The sequence below is a fragment of the Cebus imitator genome, unplaced genomic scaffold (genome assembly GCF_001604975.1).
Source record: "Cebus imitator isolate Cc_AM_T3 unplaced genomic scaffold, Cebus_imitator-1.0 Scaffold391, whole genome shotgun sequence".
Lineage (NCBI taxonomy): Eukaryota > Metazoa > Chordata > Mammalia > Primates > Cebidae > Cebus > Cebus imitator.
Window position 1 is genome coordinate 3,236,653 of NW_016107706.1, and position 25,894 is coordinate 3,262,546.

The 25,894-nt window shown below is 42.4% G+C and overlaps 1 protein-coding gene and 1 non-coding gene across 2 annotated transcripts in view; both read left to right on the forward strand.

Moving 5' to 3' along the window:
* TRANK1 (tetratricopeptide repeat and ankyrin repeat containing 1) overlaps positions 1-25,894 on the forward strand; it is a 126,589-nt gene that overhangs the window by 49,587 nt on the left and 51,108 nt on the right. Inside the window, exons 4-8 of the mRNA XM_017508487.2 lie at positions 4,293-4,443; positions 7,546-7,664; positions 10,648-10,731; positions 11,254-11,392; positions 14,124-14,255. Of these exons, the coding sequence (XP_017363976.2) occupies positions 4,293-4,443; positions 7,546-7,664; positions 10,648-10,731; positions 11,254-11,392; positions 14,124-14,255 (625 nt within the window). The remainder of the gene's footprint in view (positions 1-4,292; positions 4,444-7,545; positions 7,665-10,647; positions 10,732-11,253; positions 11,393-14,123; positions 14,256-25,894) is intronic.
* On the forward strand, positions 24,750-24,911 carry LOC119468204. Its single transcript, XR_005196850.1, has one exon. It is a non-coding gene; the product is annotated as a U1 spliceosomal RNA (small nuclear RNA).

Consider the following 25,894-nt stretch of genomic DNA (forward strand, 5'->3'; position numbering starts at 1 on the left):
TGGGGAGATGAGTTGGAGTACTGGGTAGTGGATGAGAGGATGAGTGAAGGGGCAGTGGCATCTGGGGGTGGCAGCTGCTGCCTCCTTCCTCTTAGCCTGCCTCTTTCCCTTCCTTTTAAAAGTGGAAATGCTAGGAATGCTTCTGGTTCAGCTCTCTTTGCATCTTCAGACAGTTGCCCATAGGGCATGTGATCATTATCTGGAGAAGAGTGAAAACAAGGGTTGCCGAGTGTTGAAATGCACCGCGTAGGGACAGCAGAGCTTGGCCTCTAGTGGATGGAGCACAGTGGAGATTTCAGAGGAGCTGGTTTTGCTCTGAGGTAGTTACACCCAGACTCATAATCTGTTCATGCTCTTTGCTGTTTGCAAGTTTGATTTGAGCAAAGCTTTACTTCAAATGCAAGCTGGGTGAATGACACAAGACCGATTCTTCAGAAGGCATTTGATACAGGAGAAACCAGCTCTTTGGAGGGATCATGGAAGGTTGAGAGGCCACTAAGACCCTTTAAGATTGTTAACAAAGGTCAATAGACATCATTTGATTGTTTTTTCGTCAAAAATGTCCTGAGTGCCACTCTTCATGGCACCTTTACCGTGCTTGGTGCCTCAAGGCGGACGAAAGGAGGGGAAGACTGTTACTAGCTCTTGAGTAGTTTGTGTTCAATCTGGGGAGAAGCCGAGCATCAAAATCAGAGGCCTTAAATTCAATAGCAACTCTGGAGCATCTGAAGCAGCACACACTGTGTGACTGCTAGGAACAGAATACAATGGGAAGGGAGTGGTGGAGGTTTGACCTGTGGAGTACTTCAACTTTGAGAGAGGGATCTGGACATTTTACCTAAGTGGACCCTGACTCAAACTTACTCGATTGGAAGATGAATACTTTAGAAAAACCTTGTCCAACCTGGCGTCCAAGACAGCTTTGAATGTGGTCCAACACAAATTCATGAACTTTCTTTCAACATTGGGTTTTTTTTTTTTTTTTTTTTGAGGCAAGTTTTGCTCTTGTTGCCCAGGCTGGAGTGCAGGGGTGTGATTCTCAGCTCACTCCAACCTCTGACTCCCTGGTTCAAGCGTTCAAGCGATTCTCCTGCCTCTGCCTCTAAGTAGCTGGGATTACAGGCACGTGCCACCATGCCCAGCTAATTTTTGTATTTTCAGTGGAGATGGAGTTTTACCATGTTGGCCACGATGGTCTGGATTTCCTGACCTCATGATCCACCCACCTCCCAAAGTGCTGGGATTACAGGTGTGAGCCACCACACCCGGCCTGTGGTTGTTTTTTTAATGCTCATCAGCTATCATTAGTATTAGTGAATTTTATGTGTAGCCCAAGACAGTTCTTCCAGTGTGGCCCAGGGAAGCCAAAAGATTGGACATTGCTGCTTTAGAAGTTATTGACTAGTTTCGGAAATGGAAGTGCATTCGCGGGAGATTTCTTCCCAAAGGTATTTTAGGATATTCCCAATTCTCTAGCTGGGATGCTGTTACTATTTGGGTTTTGCCCACATCTCTGAAGTGGAGGCTGTGACAGTGTCCCAAGTTACTTGATGCTTTTAATCAAAGGGGCTCTTCCTTGAGTGGCCAAACCTGCAGCAGCTCCTGAAGGTGCAGCAAATTAGATTGACAAGAGACAGATTAATAGGAGACAAGTATACAGATTTCATTTGATGTTGACTTTTGTGTGTCAAAGGAATCTTCCTAGAAAAGAAAGAAAGCTCCAAAAAAGTAGACAGGCCTAAGATCGTCTATGATATTTTTAATAAAAAGTAATAAATTGTAGAGATGTGACAATACAAAGGAAAAGAGTTTTAGGTCTGTAGGGGCTGCAGACTGTGGGAAGGTGTATGTATGTGGGATGATTAGGGCTGTCTTAGCAAGGTTTGTTCAGGCCAGTCTTGGTGATGAATTTCTCTCTTCATGGCCATAAAACTTCCCTGGGAGAGGAGATTTATGGCAGTCCTCATTTCTTCAGAGTTTCTGCTTTTTAGTCAGTTTAGCGAAGCTCAGGGAAGCTTCTTTTGCATCTGTTCAATCTCAGATACCTTCAGCTCAAAATAATCCTTATGCCAAAGTGGCATATTTTAGGGTGGCATATTCTGATCCCCTTCATCTTTCTCAAAACAAACAAACAAACAAACAAGCAAAAAACCAAAAAAACAAACTCTTAAATCTGAGGAAGGCAAAGAAATGGGAGATTCTCTACTAGGTTGCATGGTTAGAAAAAGTAAAACACAACTTTTTACTTTTTTCTCCTCCTTCGTTTGTTATCTGAGGTCTTGAGACTTTCAAATGAAGGTTAAAACAAATCAATAAATAGTCAGAAATTTGGTGTTATGTGGAATTTTAAAGTACTTCCTATTTTATGAACCCAGTTGGTGAACACCTGTTATCATTTTTTTTTTTTTTTAAGACAAGGTCTTGCTTTGTCACCCAGGCTGAAGCCTTGACCTTGTGGGCTCAAGTGATCCTCCTCCCTCAGCCTCTGGAATACCTGGGACTACAGGCTTGCACTACCATGCCCAGCTAATTAAAATTTTTATTTTTATTTTTATTTTTGTAGAGACAGGGTCTCACTATGTTGCCCAGGCTGGTCTTAAACTCCTAGGCTAAAGCAATCCTCCTGCCTTGGCCTCCCAAAGTGCCAGAATTACAGGCTTGAGTCACCACACCCTGCCTCCTGTTATCTTAGACAGAAAATTGTTTTGGTAGATACCTGAGGTTGATTCAGATGATCAAAGTGGGGAAGGCAGTATCATTTTATTCTTATTTGAAGAGTTATATTATCTGTATATGGGCAAAATGTGACCATTTTCTTCTATTGATCATTGTAATTTTCTTCTTTCTATAGAAATCAAATATTTCCTTGACCTCTCATGAATGTTGCTTATAATGTAGAACTCAGTAAATCTTAATGTTTGTCATTACAATTTTTTTCTTTTTTTTTTTGAGATGAAGTTTCGCTCTTGTTACCCAGGCTGGAGTGCAATGGCCCGATCTTGGCTCACTGCAACCTCCGCCTCCTGGGTTCAGGCAATTCTCCTGCCTCAGCCTCCTGAGTAGCTGAGATTACAGGCATGTGCCACCATGCCCAGCTAATCTTTTGTATTTTTAGTAGAGACGGGGTTTCACCATATTGACCAGGATGGTCTCGATCTCTTGACCTCATGATCCACCTGTCTCGGCCTCCCAAAGTGCTGGGATTACAGGCTTGAGCTACTGCGCCTGGCCTACAATTTTTTTCTTACATACTCAGTGGAAATTGTGTTTACTTTGAAAGGGGCAGGAAAAACACCTTTGTTTTCATATCAATCTCATTCTTTTCCTGAACACTAACTAGTCAAAGGATTGTTTTCATTCTTCTGTTCTGGCCCAAGCTGTGACTTGAAGTATGAATAAATAAATAAGGCCAGGTGCAGTGGCTCACTTGAACTGCACCCCGGCCTCATAATCTCAGCATTTTGGGAGGCTGAGACAGGAAGATTGCCTGAGGGCAGGAGTTCAAGACCAGTTTGGGCAATATAGCAAGACTTCGTCTCTACAAAAAATAGAAAAATTATCTTGGCATGGTGGTGCACACCTGTAGTTCCAGCTAGTTTGAGCCCAGGAATTAGAGGGTGGCAGTGAGCCAGGACCATGCCACTGTACTCCAGCTTAGGTGATAGGGCAAGATTCTGTCTCAATCGATCAATCAATTAATCAATAAAAAAACAAACCAACCGCAGATGTAACTGGAAACAGACCTTCTTCCTCCTCTCTGTGTCATATGTTAGATGCTATTTAAGTCATGGACTTGAAAGTGATTGCTTTCTTGACAGTTAAATGACAGGAGCAACATGGCACAGAATACAATGTGGAAACCATGTACCCAGTGCTGGTTAGAAAAAAATCCCTGTTGACATAGAAGTAAGACAAGGTCTGAGTCTGTTGCCCAGGCTGGAGTACAGTAGCATGACCGTAGCTCACTGCAGCTCCATCTCCTGGGCTCATGGAATTCTCTCACCTCGGCTTCCTGAGTAGCTGGAAGTGTCACTTCAAGGCATGTGACACTATGCCCAGCTAATTTTTCTTCTCTTTTCAGTAGAGACAAGGTCTCACTATGTTGGCCAAGCTCAAGCGATCCTCCTGCCTTGGTCTCTCAAAATGTTGGGATTATAGGCACACGCCACTGCAGCCAGCCAGAAGTGAGACTTTCAGAGTTGGATTTCCCGTGTTGCCAGTCTTGCTTTTCCTTTCACCAGCAGGTTAAAGGAGTTGTGGTACAGGACAGCTTTGCTTTTTTCCTGTTCCAGGGATACTACCGAGCTGGGTATTCCTTGCTGAGGTTGCTCCAGCCTTATGAAGCCGCCCGCATGTTTTTTGAAGGTCTGCGACTTGTGCAGAGAAGCCAAGACCAGGCACCGGTGGCTGATTTCCTTGTTGGAGTCTTCACCACTATAAGCAGTAAGTTGGAACTGGGGAAACTTTTTGTAAAGTCCTTGTTATTTTATTCTAATAGCTCCTGGGGACTCAAGCTCATGGGGAGAAAATTTCTGGGTGTTTCTTTGTGACTGATTTATGTAGTTTAATGAAACTAGTTCACACATTAGAAAGCATTTTGGAAGCTTCGGTGGCTTCTGCCTTTGTGAAAACAATGAAGTACTTTTTGCACAAATGACTTAAAGCTTTGCGAGTTTGGTTTCAGACTTTTTTGTTTTTTTGAGACGAAGTCTCACTTTGTCACCAGGCCGGAGTGCAGTGATGTGATCTTGGCCCACTGCTACTTCCGCTTCCCGGGTTCAAGTGATTCTCCTGCCTCAGACTCCCAAGTCGCAGGGACTACAGGCATGCGTCACCATGCCCAGCTAATTTTTTATATTTTTAGTAGAGAGAGGGTTTCACTATATTGGCCAGGATGGTCTCGATCTCTTGACCTTGTGATCAGCCCGCCACGGCCTCCCAAAGTACTGGGATTACAGGCGTGAGCCACCTTGCCCGGCCGGTTGCAGACTTCTTAAGTGTTTTGTGTTGCTATCCATAGAGATTTCCATATTTATACTGCTCGCCTGATGTTTTGCTTTTTCCTGTGGTTTTTTTTTTTTTTTTTTTTTTTTTTTTTTTTTTTTTTTTTTTTTTTTTTTTTTTNTTTTTTTTGAGACTGAGTTTTACTCTGGTTTGCCCAGGCTGGAGTGCAATAGTGTGATCTTGGCTCACTGCAACCTCTGCCTCCCAGGTTCAAGGAATTCTCCTGCTTCAGTCTCCCAAGTAGCTGGAATTATGGATGCCTACCACCATGCCTGGCTAATTTTTTGTACTTTAGTAGACATGGGGTTTCACCATGTTGGCCAGGCTGGTCTCAAACTCCTGACCTCAGTTAATCCACCGCCTCAGCCTCCCATAGTGCTGGATTACAGGCGTGAGCCACTGCACCCAGCCTTTCCTGTGATTTTTCACATGTATGTTTCCAGTCTATTAAGAAAATATTTATTTGCTATGAAAATAACCTGGAAGGGCTGAGGGGAGGGTCCTATGAAAGCTGATAATGGGTGCTCTGTGTCAGGGCTGTGCAGCTCACCCCCTGGTGCTGTAGAATCAGCAGAAGACCTACGTGCTCAGCCTAGCAGGGAGGGGAACCTTTTGTGTCACTGCATTAAGTTACTACTCTAATGACCTGACCTAAGACATAGCTTTGTCAGTGGCTTAGATCAGGCAAAACCAGAAACTAGTAAAGCACAGTGAATAAACTCACTCCTTGCCAGTGATGGTGCAGTCTAAAGTCCTGCCAGTACCTAGGCTGTTGTTTTTAAACATGGTGTTTGATCAAATTTAAGTTGCACTAAGAGTGCTGTTAATTTGTGCACTGCCAGTGAGAGACCACACTGATTGTAAGACACATCCTGATTTCAGAGATGTTAGAATATTAAAAATGGCACATGTTGGAATTTCTGAAAAATGGTCTTTGGCGTTTAAATGTGGGGAAACCACAGCTGGCAATTGATAGACCGTTATCACTCAAACTGTTCCCATTGAAGTTGTGGGAAACCAACTTCTGTGGTCTGTGGGTGGAATCCCACAGATTTTGAGAAGTTTGGTTCAGAGAGGGGGTTAGAGCAGTAGCAGGCAGTGGGAGAGAGTTAGAGGCAGCTGCAGCCATGTCCCCTAGACAGGGAAGTAGAAAGTCTCTGGATAGGTGATGATGGGTCACAGCTCTCCACTCAGTCTTTTGCCAACAGTGGCCAGGCTAGCTTCACTTTCTTCCTAACCTGGTGGCTTGGTTTTTCCCTGCACTTCCTCACTGCCTTCTCTGCATATATATGTATTTTTTTTTTGAGTTGGAGTCTCGCTCTGTTGACCAGGCTGCAGTGCAGTGGCAGACTTAGGCCCATTGCAACCTCTGCCTCCTTGGTTCAAGCGATTCTCCCACCTCAGCCTCCTGAGTAGCTGGGATGGCAGGCGCTGCCACCACACCCAGCTAATTTTTGTATTTTCAGTAGAGACCAGGTTTCACCATGTTGGCAAGGCTGGTGTCCACCTCCTGACCTCAGGTGATCCCCCTGCCTCCACCTCCCAAAGTGCTGGGATTACAGGTATGAGGCACTGCACCCATCCTCTGCATCTTTTAAATGTCACTATTCTGTCAGAAGCCAGGCCAGAGTTATAGGGATTCCAAAACACTGCTTCCTGATAACTGCCCGTTAAGGTAACCTGGCTGGTTTGCATTCTGCCCCACCCTGAAAGGGGGCAGTTAACAGGACTTCTTAGGGCAACGCATCCAATACTTTACCAAAGTACTCCTTTTTGGAAGGTAAAGAAATTGGCGTGACCTAGTTTCTAAATTTTGAAAAATATATTTGTGAGAAACTTTGTATCCTTTCATATAGTATACGTTTGTTTTGATATTTACTTATTTTTTGAAATTAATAACCTTGGAAGAGGTGAGAAGTTATTCTGACTCTTGACCTGTCCCTTTGGACAGTCTCATCCGTGGATTTGAGAAATGTGATTGGAGGATCATAAGGTGTAATAGGTTGATGGGTTACCAGGCCAGAAGAATGTATGAATGCTGATGACAAGAATTGGTAGATCTGGGTTCCAATCTTATTTCTTGTCATGAGCGAGCTGCATGATATGCCATGAAACCTATCTTCATTTGTCATAGTTTCTAATCTTTCAGGTAACAATATTTGTCTCATTTTTCTTAAAGGAAGTGAGTTTTGTGACTTAAGCTTCCATTTCCTCTTCTATAAGTGGAGATAATAGGTACTTCCTTAGTGGTTTGTTTGAGGGATTAAATATAAGCACAGATCACACGGCTTGGCAACTAGAAAGGCAAAGTGAACATTAATTATGCTGCCTAACTCTTGGGGGATTGATTTTATGATGAACTGAAAATAATTGCCACTTTAATCAGTTATAAAGGACTTCATATTACTTTGAAAATGCCTTTCTTTTGGGTATCTTTAATTTACCCTTTGTCTTTGTGTGATCTTAATTGGAGGACCTTTTCTCAAATGCTGTAGACTTTCCCCACATTAAAATCTCTTAAATCATGAAACTTTCTTTCAGATGACTCCATTGTTTTGCAAAGTTTCTTGCCTTGCTTTGATCATATTTTCACAACTGAATTCCCAGCAGAAGTGTGGCAATCTGTAATAGAAAAGTTGGCAAAAAAAGGATTATGGCATGTAAGTAAAAGGTGATGACTCTCTCATGGGGAGAGTACATTCTTGATTAAATGATTTCTTTTCATTGACACTGAGGGATTGCAATTTATTATTTGTTTATCTTGATGCCAGGATGAATTTTTAACTGGGACATCATTAAAGATGGAAAGTCTTTGAGATAGATTAATTAGCCAGTTTCCATTTATTTTTAAAGATGGAGAAAAACACTTAGATTGTGGCAACCTCACTCCTTGCTCTGTGTCCCCACTGTCATCAAAGAAATGTAAAGGACAGATGCTAATGGTCGCATGGAATGAGAAAAACAAAGTTGTGTGTTCATTTTCACAATTCTTTTTTATACTGCATTAGCTAGTGTGTTCCCAGATGGCCTATCGGGGCTGCCCCCAAGGGTTCCGATGTGCTTTTGAGGGACTGCTAACATTTGGATAGTAGCTACTTGAGGTTGTAGGACCTGAACCCAGGGCCAGGAATCCACGGAATGGAGGAGGGGGTGGACCGCGGAGGCCTGGGCTTCGGTTTCACACAGATGTGTCCTTGAATCAGAATCCTCCACTTACTATTTTTGGCCAGTTACTTCCCCTCTGAGTTTTATTTCCTCATTTGTAAGTTGAGTTACATAAACTTACTCCTTCAGAGTTTTGGTGAGAATTAGAAATAATAGACAAGAGCAACTATCAGGTAATGTTTGTTGAAGGCTTACAGTGCTAGGCGCTGAGCTGAGGAGTTTTATAATACCGGGCATACTCTAAGTGCCCGGTGAATAGTAGTTGTCATTGGTGTTAGGCTGTAAGTGCTCATGAGAATGTGCTGGCCAAAGCTAGGAGTTTGGTTAGAACAGGGAAACAGGGAAAGCTGGGCTCTCTAAAGCTGGGCAGTCCAGAAAAGCCACCAAAAGTAAGGGCAGCCTATTAAGGATTCCTGATCCAAGCAGGTTGGGTGACTTTGGAACAGAGAATTCTTAAATTTTGGGCGAGATAATGGATTCTGTTGGAAATCTAATGAAATGTATGGGGCTCTCTTGTCGTGCATTGACAATTATGTATATAGTTTCAGGGGACTCATAGGAAACCCCTAGAGCCCAGCCATGGGCTCCCTGACGCTTACCCCCATATTAAAAAATCTTGGGAGGGCAGGCAGCAGGGATGAGGAAAGCAGATTGAACTCTTGGGGAACCAGGAGTCAGAAATCCAGGGCCCTGTTAAAAGACATTTGGGATCTTTTCTCTGTGGATAAGGCAGCTGGACCAAGAGATCCATAGTGATCCTCCCAGCTTTATTTTTAAAGAAGCTTTGAAATTCTGTAATTCCAAGTTCTAGGTTAGATCTATGAATAGGAGGACTTAGGCCTCATTAGCAGGAATATAGTTTAATTTACTACACTCAGAAAAAGAACCTTGTCCTCTCCTCCCAGTGTGGGATGGACATGAATAGAGCTCCATGGCCTAGGTAGAGAATGAGAGAATGGGAGACAGGCAACTCCTAATAGATGATTGTCCCAGCCAGTCAAAGGAGGGCCCAGGAATCCAGCCCAGGCGGCAGGTCCAACGTCCTACCTGCAGTGCGGCTCTGGTAATTCCCAAACACTGTAGACAGAACCATCTTTTAAAAGGCCAGCAATCTGGATTGCTAAAATCCTGAACATATTATGTGGAGTTGAGTGTGGGCAGTGAGGCCTGTTTAGGGTAAAAAGTTAAGAATGGGTGTCACGGAAGTTGCAGTGAGCTGAGATCACACCATTCTACTCCAGCCTGGGCAACAAGAGTGAGACTCTGTCTCAAAAAGGAAAAAAGAAAAAAAGAAAAAGAATGGGTCAGCTGGGCACGGTGGCCATGCGTGTAATCCTAGCACTTTGGGAGGGCAAGGTGGGCAGATTGCCTGAGCTCAGGAGTTCGAGGCCAGCCTCGGCAATACAGTGAAACCCTGTCTCTACTAAAACACAAAAAAAATCAGCGAGGCATGACGGCATGTGCCTGTAGTCCCAGCTACTCAGGAGGCTGAGGCAGGAGAATTGCTGGAATCTGGGAGGTGGAGGTTGCAGTGAACCGAAATTGTGCCACTGCACCCCAGTCTTGGGCAACAGAGTGAGACTCTGTAAAGAATGGGTATCAATCTGAAGGAAACTAGAAGCAAGATGTGGCCATGGGCTCAGTTCCTGTCGTCCTAAGTCCACTGGCAAGAGCCATACGTGAGAGAGGCTGGAGCTGAGACTAGTTCTCCAATCATGGTCATCACAGAGCTAGGAATTCTTACCCCTGGAAGCATACCTGAATGATCTCAGTAGGGGCTTCTCAGGATGTACTGCGTGACCTAGGAAAACAGCTTAACTTCTCTGGGATTTATTCTCTTCAGCAACTTAGATAGGGTCAGTGGTTTAACAACTGGGTCTCTGAAAAAAAGGGTCCCGATTTGTAGCATTTGCTAATTTTGGTAACATAAATACTCTCACCATGGCCAGTTTCCAGCGGCTAAAATGACATACAAGACCTGGAGTTAGGAAGAGATGTGCGTAATCAGCTCCATAGCTGCTCGGAGCTGGCTCCAGCATACCGCTTGACAGGGTCTAATGGGCTCCACGTACTTGGGGCTTTTAAAACACTGATGTGCTGGATAATTGATTGGAATGGGTTATTTCTAAAGGATTTGAGTCTTCCAGTTGCTAAACCTTAAGAACTTGGCAGGGAATTACTTCTTTTTTTAATCCCATTGCAACTATACTGTGAAATGCTGCCTGACATCAGCTGTTCCTGTCCTCAGCAGGCTTGGAGGAAGTGTGGAGGGGCCGTAGTCCTTAACAGGAAGTTGACTAGACAGAGACTGATTGTCACAGCAAATAGCTGAACATCTTGGCAAGCGCTTTAAAAAAAGACAAAGCTGGAGAGTGTTTTTTATTTGCTTGTTTTAAAGCTTAATGTAACTTTTGTGCTCTAATAACCTATGTGGAGAACATTATTATTCCAGCCTTTTCTTTTTTCTCCTTCCACCAGCCTTTTCTACTTCTGTCAGCAAAAAAAGACCGGCTACCAAGAAATATTCATGTCCCAGAGTTATCACTGAAAAGTCTCTTTGAGGTAAGATGATTTTTTTTTTGGAGATGAAGGCTCGCTCTTTTGCCCAGGCTGGAGTGCAATGGCAGAGTCTTGGCTCACTGCAACCTCTGCCTCCTGAGTTCAAACAGTTCTCCCTGCCGCAGGCTCCTGAGTAGCTGGGATTACAGATGCCTGCCACAACGGCTGGCTAATTTTTGTATTTTTTTAGTAGAGGGAGGGTTTTGCCATGTTGGCCAGGCTGGTCTTGAACTCCTGACCTCAGGTGATCCGCCTGCCTTGTCCTCCCAAAGTGTTAGGATTACAAGTGGAGCTACCATGCCTGGCCCCATAAGGTAATTTCTTGAAACATATCTTCCTTGTGTCTGGGACATTTTCCTTCAGCTGCCTTACCAGAAATTTGTTATTTCTAATAATGCTAGGCTTGGACCACAGCTAATCCAAGTTAGGCTGATTCCAAACTTTATGGGTAAAGGAGTTTGAAGCTTCATCTTAACTAGTGACTTCTATAATTTGTCCTGTGTGTGTGTGTTTTTTTTTTTCCAGAAATACGTTTTCATTGGACTGTATGAGAAGATGGAACAGGTGCCCAAGTTAGTCCAGTGGCTCATCTCCATTGGTGCAAGTGTTGAGACTATAGGACCGTATCCCCTTCATGCCCTCATGCGACTCTGCATCCAAGCCAGTGAGTCTTCTCCCAATTTTACATCCTCTAAGGTGTCCTTCTAGCCATTCTGGGACTCTGCTGAGCTCAAGTGAAACTAGAATTAAGCCTCTTGAATGCAGACTATTTGAATATTCAAATGATCTGATTATTCAAATGAATGAAGCAGCAGGGAAATAGCATCATTTTTATCTTTCCTGGCACCTGGTAGCTCCAGGAGGCCCAAACGGAAAGGATTCTGTGTTTCTAGAGAGATCCTGGCAGCAGGGTGGAGCCCTGGGACCCAAGGAATGGACTTAGGATAGACAGGGGAAGCAGCTAAGCAAGGACGTGATCCTAGTGGGGTCACTCCGGCCTGACCTCAAGAGCAGCTCTGCAGCAGGAATGCACCACACTCTGGACCACCTTGAGGCACTGGGGCTGGCCTTTCGAATCCCCATGTCAGTCAATCAAGAGCGACAGAATGCACTCAGGGAGAGAGCCAAGGTCCAGAAGGAACCTCCCTGGGAAGTGGTTGCTGGGTAACGCTCCCAGGAGACCTGCGGAGTTTCCTCCTGCCGGCAGAGGCAGCTTTGGTCTTTTTCCCTAGGTTCATTTTCACTTTAGCCCAGAGGGCTGACCGCTGTGTTATGGGACAAACGACACAGTCCCTTGGCTGGGGGGACCCCAAGGGAGACATGAGCTGTTGCTCATGTAGTTTGGTTGTGCTTCTTTTAAAGGACTGCTATTTTCATGAAATTCTTTTTTAAGCTTCACCATCTGGTTATAGGATTTAACTTTAAAAATATTTTTATTTTATCATTAACACACACATACATACACACTCACACTTTAGATAAAAGTTTGTTTTTCTTTCCAAGCACACGTGGCATCACTGTGGGACACTCGCCCATAACATTTTACCACCAGAAGGGGCCGAGAGAACTTGTCTAGTCTACCTCTTGTAGGCTGTATCATTTCCCCGGAACGGGGGAGCAAGAGGTGGCCATGGGGCTTGAGGCCCGGGACCCCTGTCTTTGCATTAGCTAAATTTATCCTGCTGTTATTTGTTTTATATGGTGAGGAATTTATAAGAGATTTTTTCTTTTTTTTTGAGAGTGAGTCTCTAGTCACGTTAAAAAAAAAAAAAAGAAAGAAAAAGAGAGTGAGTCTCATTCCGTCACCCAGGCTAGAGTGCAGTGATGCAATCTTGGCTCACTGCAACCTTTGCCTCCTGGGCTCAGGTGATTCTCCTACCTAAGCCTCCCGAGTATCTGGGATTTTTTACAGGCACCAGCCACCACACGTGGCTAATTTTTTTTTTTTTTTTTGAGACGGAGTCTCGATCTATTGCCCAGACGAGTGCAATGGTGCGATCTCAGCCTGTTGCAACATTGGCCTCCTGGGTTCAAGCGATCCTCCTGCCTCAGCCTCCTGATTACACGCTCAATCTCAGCTCACTGCAACCTTTGCCTCCCGGGTTCAAGCAATTCTCCTGCCTCAGCTGGGATTACAGTTGCCCGCCACCACGCCTGGCTAATTTTTTTTGTATTTTTAGCAGAGATGGGTTTTCACCATGTTGGTCAGGCTGGTCTCGAACTCCTGACCTTGTGATCTGCCTGACTTGGCCTCCTAAAGTGCTGGGATTACAGGCGTGAGCCCCACCATACCTGGCCAAGAGATTTTATTCTTACACAGAGATTGGTGGATAAATATTTAAAAGTAAAGCCTGATTGAAAGCTGCTTAATCTAATCCTCCCAGTTTCAGATTAGGAAACTGGAAGGCAGAGAAGTGTGGCTCTGGTTAGGAATGTCATGGTTTCCCATTGTGTCTACTTTATGTTAGTTCCTGTGATTATAGGTGGTATCAGTAAGATCAAGCCTTCAAGTTCACAAGTTTTAAACCTTGATTTGTTTCTCAGAGGAGAACTCTGACATGGTGACAAATGGGTGTCCAAAGATTTGACAGAAGTGTGTGACTTTCCTAGATCTTAGGAGCTCTAAGGAAGGAGTCTGGGAATAGAATTCAATATATGTCCTATTGATAATAATGTAGTAGGGTAATCTCACTAGAGATACTGGCTTGATTATTAAAGTGGAGGCCGTTGTGCCTCACCCAGATCCTCTTTACCACCAACCCCCTCACCCCCACCTGCTGTCAATGGTGGCTGCTAACAACTCACAGCTGGCCCCTTGGCCAGAGAGTTGCTCCTTGCTAACAGAAACCACTTCCCAGGGAGGTTCCTTCTGGACCTTGGCTCTCTCCCTGAGTGCATTCTGTAGTTCTCATTTGACGACATGGGGATTCAAAAGGCCAGCCCCAGTGCCTCAAGGTGGTCCAGAGTGTGGTGCATTCCTGCTGCAGAGCTGCTCTTGAGGTCAGGCTGGAGTGGCCCCACTAGGATCACGTCCTTGCTTAGCTGCTTCCCCTACCTGTCCTGCCTCCGTCACTCTTTCTCTTGCTATCTCTAGCTCAGTCGCATGTATAGGAATCCCCATCTCAGGCTTCTAGGGAACCTGATCTAAGATGATTATGGGTAACTTTCTATAACTCCTCCTCTCACTTGACAAACACCTGTGTCTCCCCACACCTGTTTGTGGTGAGTGGAAACGTGTGTTGGACTCCTCATTTGATTACCTTAGTGTGGTCCACATTGACTTGCTTTGCTGATTTTCTTTCTTTCTTTTTAATCTATTGCTGCTGCACAAATTAACTTTGCTGACTTTCCACTGTATGTGGAAACCATTAGTAAGTCATTTTAATTCCCTTCAGGGGAAAACCATCTTTTCCGGTGGTTAATGGATCACAAGCCCGAGTGGAAAGGCCGCATCAACCAGAAGGATGGGGACGGCTGCACAGTCCTGCACATTGTTGCTGCCCACTCCCCAGGATACCTCATCAAGCGTGAGTAGCGCCCCCACCCAGAGGGTGCGCTGTGTCCGGATGGTGCCGGGCATGTGAGGACCCACACCACCGATACCTTGTTTTACCCATTCTATCCCTAGCTGGCTCAGAGGGCTAAACTTCCCCTTGAACTAAATTTGATTTTGGTGGGTGGATGGGTAAACTGTAGGCAGAAAGAAGGTGGGGTAAAGAAAGGAAAAATTGGTGGGCTTCAAGTGCTCTTTCTACTTGAAATGGCTTCTGTGGGGTTGAGTGGTTCAAGAACATGGGCTTCTGGCTGCCTTTGTTCTCTCCCTGGTCACATGGTTACCCATTTTATGTTCTGCCCAGTCAGTGTTAGCTGCCAGAGAGAAATTGTGAGTCAAACCACACGTGGTTCTGCCTTCATGGCACTTAGAATCTGACACAGGGACTACGTCTTCCCATATGTGCTGGGGCCAGACGGGGCACATGAGGGAGTGAGGCTGGCACATATGAGGAAAAGCTGGTTCTCCTGACAGCGGGCACCGTGTTAGCCTGGGAAGCAGGAAGGCTGTGTTCACTCGCCAGAACTCTCTGATGTCACGCATTTTTCTTGAAACTCTCAGACCCCCCTCAGTTTTTGCTTTCTGTTCGGGATGGAGAGAAACGTATTTTTTCTCTTAATGATAATCGACTCAGCCTCTGGGGAAGGGAGGTGACGGGAGTGGTGGGGAGCTTGTGCCTGGTGCTGCTGCTGCAGCCTGCAGTTCATCATAGGAACCAGGTTGGGCTGTCGTCTTCTGATGGCAAGAGATGTTGGACATCTGGAGTTTTTCTGAGATGGAGTCTTGTTCTGTCACCCAGGCTGGAGTGCAGTGGTGCCATCTTGGCTCACTGCAACCTCCGCCTCCTGGGTTCAGGCCATTCTCCTGCCTCAGCTTCTTGAGTAGCTGGGACTAGCGGGCGCAAACCACCACTGTGCCCAGCTGTTTTGTAACTTTAGTTGCTATGTTGGCCAGGCTGGTCTTGAGCTCCTGACCTCAAGCGATTCTCCTGCCTCAGCCTCCCAAAGTGCTGGGATTACAGGTATGAGCCACCATGCCCGCCAGAAATCTGGGTTTTTTTTTTTTTTTTTTTGAGAAAGAGTCTCACTCTATTATCCATGCTCTATTGCCCAGGAGTGATCTCGGCTCACTGCAACCTCCACCTCCTGGGTTCAAGCAATTCTTCTGCCTCAGCCTCCCGAGTAGCTGGGACTACAGGCGCGCACCACCATGCCTGGCTAATTTTTTTTATTTTTAGTAGAGATGGGATTTCACCATGTCGACCAGGCTGGTCTTGAACTCCTGACCTCAAGTGATTCTCCCGCCTCAGCCTCCCAAAGTGCTGGGATTACAGCCGTGAGCCACCCCGCCCTGCCCAACAAAATCTGGGGTTTTAAAAACTATGAAATCTTGTGATTTTTCAGCTGTCTATTCAGATTTAAACTTATAAACTAGACCCAGCCTGAAGGCCTCCTTTTGGGGACCTCTAGGCTGTTGGTTACTCCTGGGAAACCACACTTTCCTCTCCTCAGCATCTCTCAGGAGGAGCCCAGCGAGCCTTGCTTGTCTAATGTCATTCCAGCTGAACTGGGACGCAGGAACCTGTATCTAGGGAAATAAGGGAAAGAGTCTATGGATTTTTGAGCTTTATTGAAATATCATTCGTATACTATATAATTTACCTGTTTAAAGGTGTACAGTTAAATGCTTTTTGATCTATTCAGAGTTGTGCAAGCATTGTCACAATAAATCTCAGAACGTTTTTATCATCCTAAAAAGAACCTCCACATCCATTAGCAGTCATTCCATTTCCCCCACTCCGAGCCCTAAACACCACCACTTTTTGTCTGTATAGATTTGCCTATTTTGGATATTTCATATAAGTGGAATCATAGAATATGAGGCCCTTTGTGACTGACTTCTTTCACCAGCATATTTTCAAGGTTTATCCGTGTTGTAAAATGAATCAATACTTAATTCCTTTTTATTGCCAAGTAACATTCTATTGTGTAAATAAACCACATTTTGTTTATTCCTTCTTCAGTTGATGGGTGTTTGGGTTGTTTCCACCTTCTGGCTGTTATGAATAATGCTGCTGTAAACATTTGTGTTCAGGGCATTTGGTTTCATTTTTCTCAGCTAGATACCCAGGAGCAGAATTGCTGGATCACATGGTAACACTATATTTAACCTTTTGAGGAGCTGCTGGTCTGTTTCCCAAAGTGGCTGTACCATTTTACAGTCTCACTAGCAGTGTATGAAGATTCCAATTTCTTCACATCCTAACCCTTGTTATTATCTGTTCCTTTGATGTTTTCTGCATTTTACTGTCTCCTTAAAGGCAGTGCTATTCTGGCAAAAAAACTGGCTCTTCAAGACAGAAGCCTTGAATTGTAGCATTTCTTGATTTCCATGGTATAATCAGGGGTGTCTAATCTTCTGGCTTCCCTGGGCCACACTAGAATAAGAATTGTCTTGGGCCACACATAAAATACAGTAACTAACAATGGCTGATGAGCTTAAAAAAAAAAGTTCTGCGCACAAATCTCAATGTTTAAGAAAATTTTTGAATTTGTTTGGGCGGTGGGTTGGACAAGCTTGGAAATACTCCCGTGGTGGCTCAGTTCATGGTACCAATGTGATATCATGCAACAGAGCAGGGAAGAGATCTGTGGTAGGATGACATTGTATTTTGTTTTTAGCATACAGATACATATTAAGATAGATGTAACAAAACCTCATCATAGATAAGAGCAAAATGTACTAACAATTCGGAAGTAATGGGTTTTGTTTGTCATACAATTTTTTATTATAATTTGTATCAACCAGCTTGTAACATTTCTAGACATTAAACAATTGGCTCTTGTGAACTGATACGAACTGGGTCTTAGCATACCACTGTGCTAAAGGTAACATTAGCCTAGAATTTATGGTTAAAGAATGTGCCACCAGTCATTGTGCTCTCTTTATGTATCTGTAGTCTGCAAATCTTCAAGAAAAAAGTACTTCCCTGTCTGACTCTTTGATTTGCAAAAAACACGTCTCCAGGTCTCCTGACATCCATGTGGCTTGAGAAGTATTTGGGTATTTTATATACATGCGATGCCCTGGGTGCTAACTCAGTATAGGTTCCATTCAGATTTCAGCCAGCACTGTGCAATGCAAGTATAATGAGAGTCACATATACAATTTAACATTTTTTTTTACATGAGTCATGTTAAAAAAAAAGGGTGATATTTATTTTAATGATATATTTTATTTAACCCATGTATCCAAAATATTGTCTCTGTTATTAAACATTATAAGGTATTTTTCTCTTTATTTTTGTTTTGTACTATCTTTTTTAAAAAATTATTATTTATTTATTTATTTTTTGTATTTTTTTTTCATTTATTTATTTTATTGCATTTTAGGTTTTGGGGTACATGTGAAGAACATGCAAGATTGTTGGATAGGTACACACGTGGCAGTGTGATTTGCTGCCTTCCTCCCCATCACCTACATCTGGCATCTCTCCCCTTGCTATCTTTCCCCAACTCCCCACCTCCCACCGTCCCTCCCCTATTTCCCCCCAACTGACCCCAGTGTGTAGTGCTCCCCTCCCTGTGTCCATGTGTTCTCATTGTTCAACACCTGCCCATGAGTGTTTTGTACTATCTTTGAAACCCAGTACGCGTTTCACTCTTGTCACGACATTTCATCATGCAGTAATCACATTTCAGGTGCTCTATAGACATGTGTAGCTTTGACTCTAACCCATGTGTGGCTTAGAATAACAATTTTATACTGTTTCTTATAAACACAGAAACCTTCCAGCTTTCTGAAAGTTGGGGGGATAAAATATGAAGTAAAGAGAGGGCTGGCTGGGTGTGGTTGCTCACGCCTATAATCCTAGCACTTTGGGAGGCTAGGGTGGGTGGATCATTTGAGCCCAGGAGTTTGAGACCAGCCTGGGCAACATGGCAAAATTATCTGGGAGTGGTGGTGGGCATCTGTATTCCCAGCTACTGGGGAGACTGTGGCAGGAGAATCATTTGAACTTCGGAGGTGGAGGTTGCAGCAAGCTAAGATTATGCCACTGCACTCCAGCTGGGGCAACAGAGCAAGACCCTGTCTCAAAAAAGAAGAAAAAAGGAGGGCCGTTTCTTCCTTCATATAGATGTCAACGTAGACTGCCACTATGACTTCCAATGAATGAGGCTTCTCAACTCTCACAGGCTCCTTCTCCCTCTGCTCTCTTCCGTAACCTCTTCATCTTCCTCTTTTTTATCAGGGAAAATCTAGTACCTTAAAAAAAAATGCTTTATTTTGAACTAATTTTAGACTTACAGAAAAGTTGCAAAAATCAGAGATTTTCTGTACTCCCCTCACACAGCTTCCTCATAAAGTCGGCATGTATATAGCATGATTTCATTATGGACTTGGATGTTTATTTTATCCTATGGGATAAAATCCAGTACCATGATTATTTTGTTGCTAAAGTTGCTCCAGCGTTAACCATAAGGCGCTCCTTTAGACTGGCTCGTGTATTCCTTCAAAAAAGCCCCCATCTTTATTTGAGCGATTCCTTACTTTCAGACACCGCAAGATGTTCCAGGCTGATATTGTGTATTCCCTGTTCCAGCCCTGGAATTAATCACTTCTCTAAGGATCTCTGGTTCCTATTGGAGAATGTTAGAGGAAACAAGATCTGGTACTAGATATGCCATTGCTAAGTGGAAGGTCACTGTTTCTGGGACTTCTCGGCAGACAGAGCTAGGACGTGTGTATGTGCACTAACTGATGATACTACAGTTGTTATTATTGTATCTGTCTGCATATGTCTGTGTTAAAAACCATGAGTTTATACTGATGTCTCTGATTCCAGTCCAGACACCATGATCATTTAGCCTTTTTTATTTATTTGTAACATCATTCGTCTACAATATATTTACTTAATCAGTTCTATGAGTCTCAGACTAGGTAACCCGTATACCTCTGTGAGAAACACATTTACCGACTAGATTTTTATTCATTTTATGTTCGTTTATTTGCAGTGTTTTTTGTCTTCAGCCCTAGAGCCTCCAGTTAAGTTACTGATAGTTCTTTTCTTTCCCACTCCTTTTACTGTGGTTATGGTAGTAATTTGTAGAGCATTCAGGCTCGTTAGTTTTAGTGTGTGTATTCCATTTTAGGCTTTGCCCCACACTGTGATTGATTTTGTTTATATTTTGGTTATATGACGGACACATGAAATACTACCATGGTTCTAGGAGTCAGAACTTTACAAAAGATAGGCTTAGAGACATGCCACTTCCTTCTTATCCTTGCTCCCCCACCATTTTCATTTCTTCCTCCTTTCTGCCTCCTGCCCATCCAGACCTATAATCAGTTTCTTTAATTTCTGGACCATACTTTCTGGATTTTTTTTGCAGCAATGAGCACACACATGCTATTTTCTTATACCTCCTTTTTTTTTTTTTTTTTTTTTTCCTTTCTTCCCTTTTCTTTTCTCTCTCTCTCTATTTTTTTTCTTTGAGACAGGATCTTGCTCTGTCACCCAGGCTGGAATGCAGTGGCGCAGTCTTGGCTCACTGCAGCCTCACCCACCCAGGCTCAAGCGATCCTCCCACCTCAGCCTCCCAAGTAGCTGAGACTACAGACATATGCCACCATGCCTGGCTAAGTTTTTTTTTTTTTTTTTTTTTTTAAATGGAGAAAAAGTTTTGCCATGTCTCCTAGGTTGGTCTCAAACTCCTGGGCTCAAGCGATCTGCCCACCTTGGCCTCACAAAATGCGGAGATGACAGGCATGAGCCACTGCACCTGGTCTGATTTTTTCATTGAGAGTGTGTGCTGGAAATCACTCCATATTAATTCATATGTATACACGCATATGTAGTTTTGTTAGATATTATCAACGTTTCATCTAGCAGAGGGTTGTGCCAATTTGCATTGCCACCAACAATGTATGAGGGTGCCTCTCTCCCAACAGTGTCACCAGTAGAATTTGTTTCCTTATTTTAAAAAGTTATCTGGTACGATAGGTGAGAATTGTTTTTCTAGGATAGGTTTAATTTGCATTTCTCTAATTATGTGTGAGTTTGAACTTTTAAGAATGTATTTAATAATCATTTTTATATCTTTTACCATGAATTATGTTCATGTCTCTTTCCCATTTTTCGATATGGATTTTGGTTCTTTGTCCTCAATTTTTAAGAATTTTTTGTTCATTAGCTCTTGTCTGTGTTATATATTGCAGTTATTTTCTCCAAATTTGTCAGTTGTCTTCTGACTTTGGTGTTTTTTGTCTTGCAATTTGTTTTTACGTAGTCAAATTTATCAATCTATTGTTTATTGCCCCCAGATCTGGATCCTTACACCAAAGTTAAAGAGGAGCTTACCTGAATTTTCTTCAGATGACTGTAGTGTTACATTTTTTTACATTTAGATTCTTGGTCCATTGTAGTTTAATGTAAGAATCTAGCTTTCTTTTTTCCAAATGGTTACCTATTTGTCTGCACTATTAATTTAAAAGTCTGTCTTAACCTCAGTAATTTGAGATGCCACTAATGCTGAACTTTCTGTTCTATTCTGTTTATCTCTTTGCCTATTCGTGTGTTGTAGGCTTCTTTGAATCACCTTTCTGAAAACCAGTTTAAAATCGTTCAGTACACTTTATACCCACCAGGATGACTAAAATAAAAAAAGATAACAACAAATGTTGACAAGGAAGTGGAAAACTTTGATACTTCATATATTGCTGGTGGGTAAGAAAAATGGTGCATCTGCTTTGGAAAACAGTCTGACAGTTGCTCAGAAAGTTAAACAGTTACCATAAGACCAGATATGCTGCTCACAGGTATATACCTAAGAGAAATATAAACATGCCCAAATAAGAACTTGTACATGATTGTTCTTACCAGCATTACTCATAACAGCCAGAAAAGTGGAAACACCTCAAATCTCCATCAGCTAAGGAATGGATAAACATAATATGCCATATCCTTACAATGGAATATTATTCAGCCATAAAAAGGAAGTACTGATACATGCTACAACATAGACGAACCTTGCAAATGTTGTGCTAGATGAAAGAAGCAGACACAAAAGGCCACATGTTTGGCGTGGTGCTGTGGCTCACACCTGTAATCCCAGCACTTTGGGAGGCCAAGGTGGGTGGATCACGAGGTCAGCAGTTCGAGACCAGCCTAGCCAACATGATGAGACCCTGTCAGTACTAAAAATACAAAAATTAGCTGGGCGTGGTGACAGATGCCTGTAATCCCAGCTACACGGGAGGCTGAGACAGGCCTCCCGAGTAGCTGGGCTTACTGTGCCATTGCACTCCAGCCTGGGTGACAGAGCAAGACTCCGTAGGCCACATGTTGTATGATTCCGTTTATATGAAATTCCAGAGTAAGGAAATCCCTAGAGACAGAAAGTAAGATTACTGGTTTCCATGGGTTGGGGAAGGGGAGTAGAGAATGACTTAATGTGTATGAGATTCATCTTAGGGGTGAAGAAAATGTTCTGGAATTGGATAGTGGTGATGGTTGTACAACTTCATAAATATACTAAAACTGATTGATTAAATTATACACTTTATGTTTATTTATTTTTGAGACAGCATCTCTTTCTGTCACCCATGCTGGAGTGCAGTGGTGTGATCTCGGCTCTTTGCAGCCTCTGCCTCCTGGGTTCAAGCGATTCTCCTGCCTCAGCCTCCCAAGTAGCTGGGACTACAGGCGTGCGCCACCATGCCTGGCTAGTTTTCATATTTTTAGTAGAGACGGGGTTTCACCATGTTGGCCAGATTGGTCTCAAACTGCTGACCTCAGGAGATCCACCTGCCCCGGCCTCCCAAAGTGCAAGTAGTAGATTGAAGTGCAGAAAATGGGAAAGAGGAATATTTTCTTACTTCTTCACTGGAAGGGATTTACAGATGCTGACAATGCTTGGGAACCTGAAGAAAATTTAGATTCTCCAGAGTTAATTGAAGCATTTATTAATTCTCAAATTAAGTCAGAAAAGGATGGTACAAAATACCTTATCTCACAGGGAATCTGATGACAGTAAATCAAAGAAGGAAAGAGATGCTACTGAGAAACCAAGAGAGCTTGCTAGAGGTCTTAATCCTGAAGGAATAAGTGGTGCCACAGACAGCAGTGGAGAATCGATATTTCTCATGAGATTCAGATGAGACCAAATTGATGCTGGCAAAAGAGACAAGTATGAAGTGTCCTCAAATTGTAATTGTCTTTTATGAAGAAAGACTAACTTGGCATTCTTGCCCAGAGGATGATGCTAGTAATTGTTAACATTGTTTATATATATATATATATATATATATATATATATATGTATATAACCAAGACCCAGATTTTATATCTATCTATCTATCTATCTATCTATCTATCTATCTATCTAATCAATCTATTGATAGCTATAGATATATAAAATCTGAGTCTTGGTTTTTTATTTACTAGTGTGAAGACATAACTACATTCTAATGAAAGTCAAGTTTGATATGTTCATTTTAAAACGGTGTTGGGAGAGTTGTTGGTTTTTTTTTTTTTTCCGTCAATAGCTCTGTTTACTTTGAACAAAGAGACAGAAGTTCTCTGTAGTTGCTTCCCTTATCAGAAAAGAACATTCGATACCATGGTGTATTATTTCCTCTGCAGTAGAGAACAGATTTTCTAAACGTTGGGGGAAATTTTCATAGTCATTACTCAATCATAACTTGGGTTTTCATAAGCCTCTAAGGATCATTCTGGTGGTTTTGTTTTTGTGTATGTATATGTAAAATGCACACATAATAGTTTTCCTCTTTTTTTTTTTTAAACAATTGCCAAAACAGAAGTCTCAGGTAAGCCCATGTTTCCAATATGCCATCATTCTGAGCAACCTAAGAGATAAATCACTTCCAGGTAAATTGAAAATTTTCCTGAAGCCATGCATATCAAGTGAAATAAATGATTCTAATTAATCAGACAATTTAAATTGATTTTTTTTTTTTTTTTTTTTTTTTTTTTTTTTTTTTTTTTTTTTTTTTTTTTTTTTTTTGGAGACAGAATTTTGCTCTTGTTGCCCAGGCTGGAGTGCAATGGTGCAATCTTGGCCCACTGCAACCTCTGCCTCTCGGGTTTAAGCAATTCTTCTGCCTCAGCCTCCCAAGTAGCTGGGATTACAGGCATGCACCACAACATGCAGCTAATTTTGTATTTTTAGTAGAGATGAGGTTGCTCCATGTTGGTCAGGCTGATCTGGAGCTCTCGATCTCAGGTGATCCGCCCGCCTCAGCCTCCCAAAGTACTGGGATTACAGGTGTGAGCCACCACACCTGGCCTTAAATTGATAATTTAAAAGCATTCATATCTACAAATGCAATAGTTTGTTTGCAAAGTTCCTTAAAGAAACATTTTATTAAGGCCAACAACCCAACAACCTCCCCATCCAGATGAGGAAACTAAACTAATCCTAGTATGTTTTAAATAAATAAGACAGTTAAATGGGCATTTAAAAATGTTCTTTGAGTGAGCCATTTCTCTTCTTTCTTTCTTTCTTTTTTTTTTTTTTGAAGTTTTATTTTAGATTGGGGGGAGTACATGGGCAGGTTTATTATATAGGTAAACTGGGTGTCATGGGGTTTTGTATAAAGATCATTTCACCACCTGGGTAATAAGATTAGTACCTGATAAGTGTTTCTTTCTGATCCTCTCCCTTCTTACACCCGCCACCCTCAAGCAGGCCCTAGTGTCTTTTTCTCTCCTGGTATCCATGTATTCTAGTTGTGTAGCTCTTGCTTATAGGTAAGAACGTGTAACTTGAAATCCCTGTTGCTGCATTGACTACAAGATCATGATTCATGAAATATCTAAGACGTTGCTCATGGAAGCTAATTAGATGGTTAGAGATGTTGGCAGTTTAGGATCTACTGCTATAAATGAGTGAACAAACTCTAGTAATCTAAACCAGCGATCCCCAACATTTTGGTACCAGGGACTGGTTTTGTGCAAGACAATTTTTCCACAGATGGTGGGGTGTGGTGGAGGGGTGGGAGAGGAGGATGATTTTGGGATGAAACTGTTCCACCTGAGATTACCAGGCATTAATTAGATTCTCAAGAGTGTCAATATAGATCCTAGATACCACTTAGGCACAGTTTACAGTAGGGTTTGCACTCCTTGAGAATCTAACGCTGCTGCTGACCTGACAGGAGGTGGAGCTGAGGCGGTGATGCTGCTGTCCTCTGCACACTTCCTACTGTGCGGCTGGTTCCTAACAGGCCGTAGACACAGCACCTGCCCACAGCTGAGGGGCTGGGACCCTGGATCTAAACGATTGACTCCCGTGTTTTTTCTTTACCTCAACTCATTCCTTATATGTAGCTCAGTCTTTTTAGTATTTGCTTTACTAGTTCAGCAGAAGCCAGAAAACACAACTTTGCATTAATCAGAATGTTATCCAACTGTGTATCGTTTATTATTTAAAATAGTGGTGAATGAATACTTACCTGGCAGGGGAGATACCATGATCACGAAGGTGGTTTTCCCAGGGTGAGGCTTATCCATTGCACTCTGGATGTGCTGACCCCTGCGATTTCCCCAAATGTGGGAAACTCGACTGCATAATTTGTGGTAGTGGGGACTGTGTTCGCGCCCTCCCCTGGTGTATAAAAAAAATACTGGTGAATGATGGTCAATAAATAGTTTTATATTCGTTTAAAAAATTCAGACACTTCCAAAGAATGTGATGAAAAGTAATCTCTGTCTACAAAATCAACTACTAAAATGTTTTTTGTGAGTCTTTTCAGTAATGTCTATTAATAATGCCAGTTTTTTTCCCTTTTAAATATAAATGTAGCTACACTCTACATTCTGTTCAGCAAATTGCTTTCTTCACTGAACGATGTACCTTAGTCATCTTTCCCTAATAGTATCTGCATGGCAGTTTCATTTTTTAACAGCTCATAGAATACTTTATTGTGACCATATGTGACTGATAGATGGTTAAATGTATTTTAGTTCATTTTGCAATGGAAAACAATGCTTGGAGACCATTCTTCTATGTTCATGTTTGTGAATCAGTGGGATTGTATCTATAGGATGATTTCCTAGTTGAGAAATAGCTTGTTTGAAGGAATTGTACATTTTATTGATTTGGATATATCTTAATTTTGTTGAAATTTTAAATATATTCAAAAATCAAAAGGTACAAAATATATACATCAAGGGTTTCTATTCTACCTCTGTCAGGCACCAAGGAATGAATGTTACTAATATCTTGTATTTTTTTTCTGCAAATATTTTGTGATGTACAAGTAAAAGCATGTGTGTTTAAGATGTGTTATCATATTGGTATGTATTTGGATTTTGAAAGCTATTGCTAACTTAAACCCCAGAAATGTTGCCTGAACACTGTGTGCGTTTGTTATCTCCTTCTTAAGTATTTTTTGGTACATAGAGAATCAAGAACTCTCCAGATTATTTAAGTTGGTCTAAATTTTAAACCCATTTGAAAAAATTGCACTGTCAGTAGGGCTTTAGAAATCTTCAGCTTCGTTTGTAGATTGGTGGGTGCCTGTTGTTACAGTGGCCTCATTGGCTCTGGTGCTTAGTGATTTGAGAGGTGGGTGCTTGTTGTTACAGTG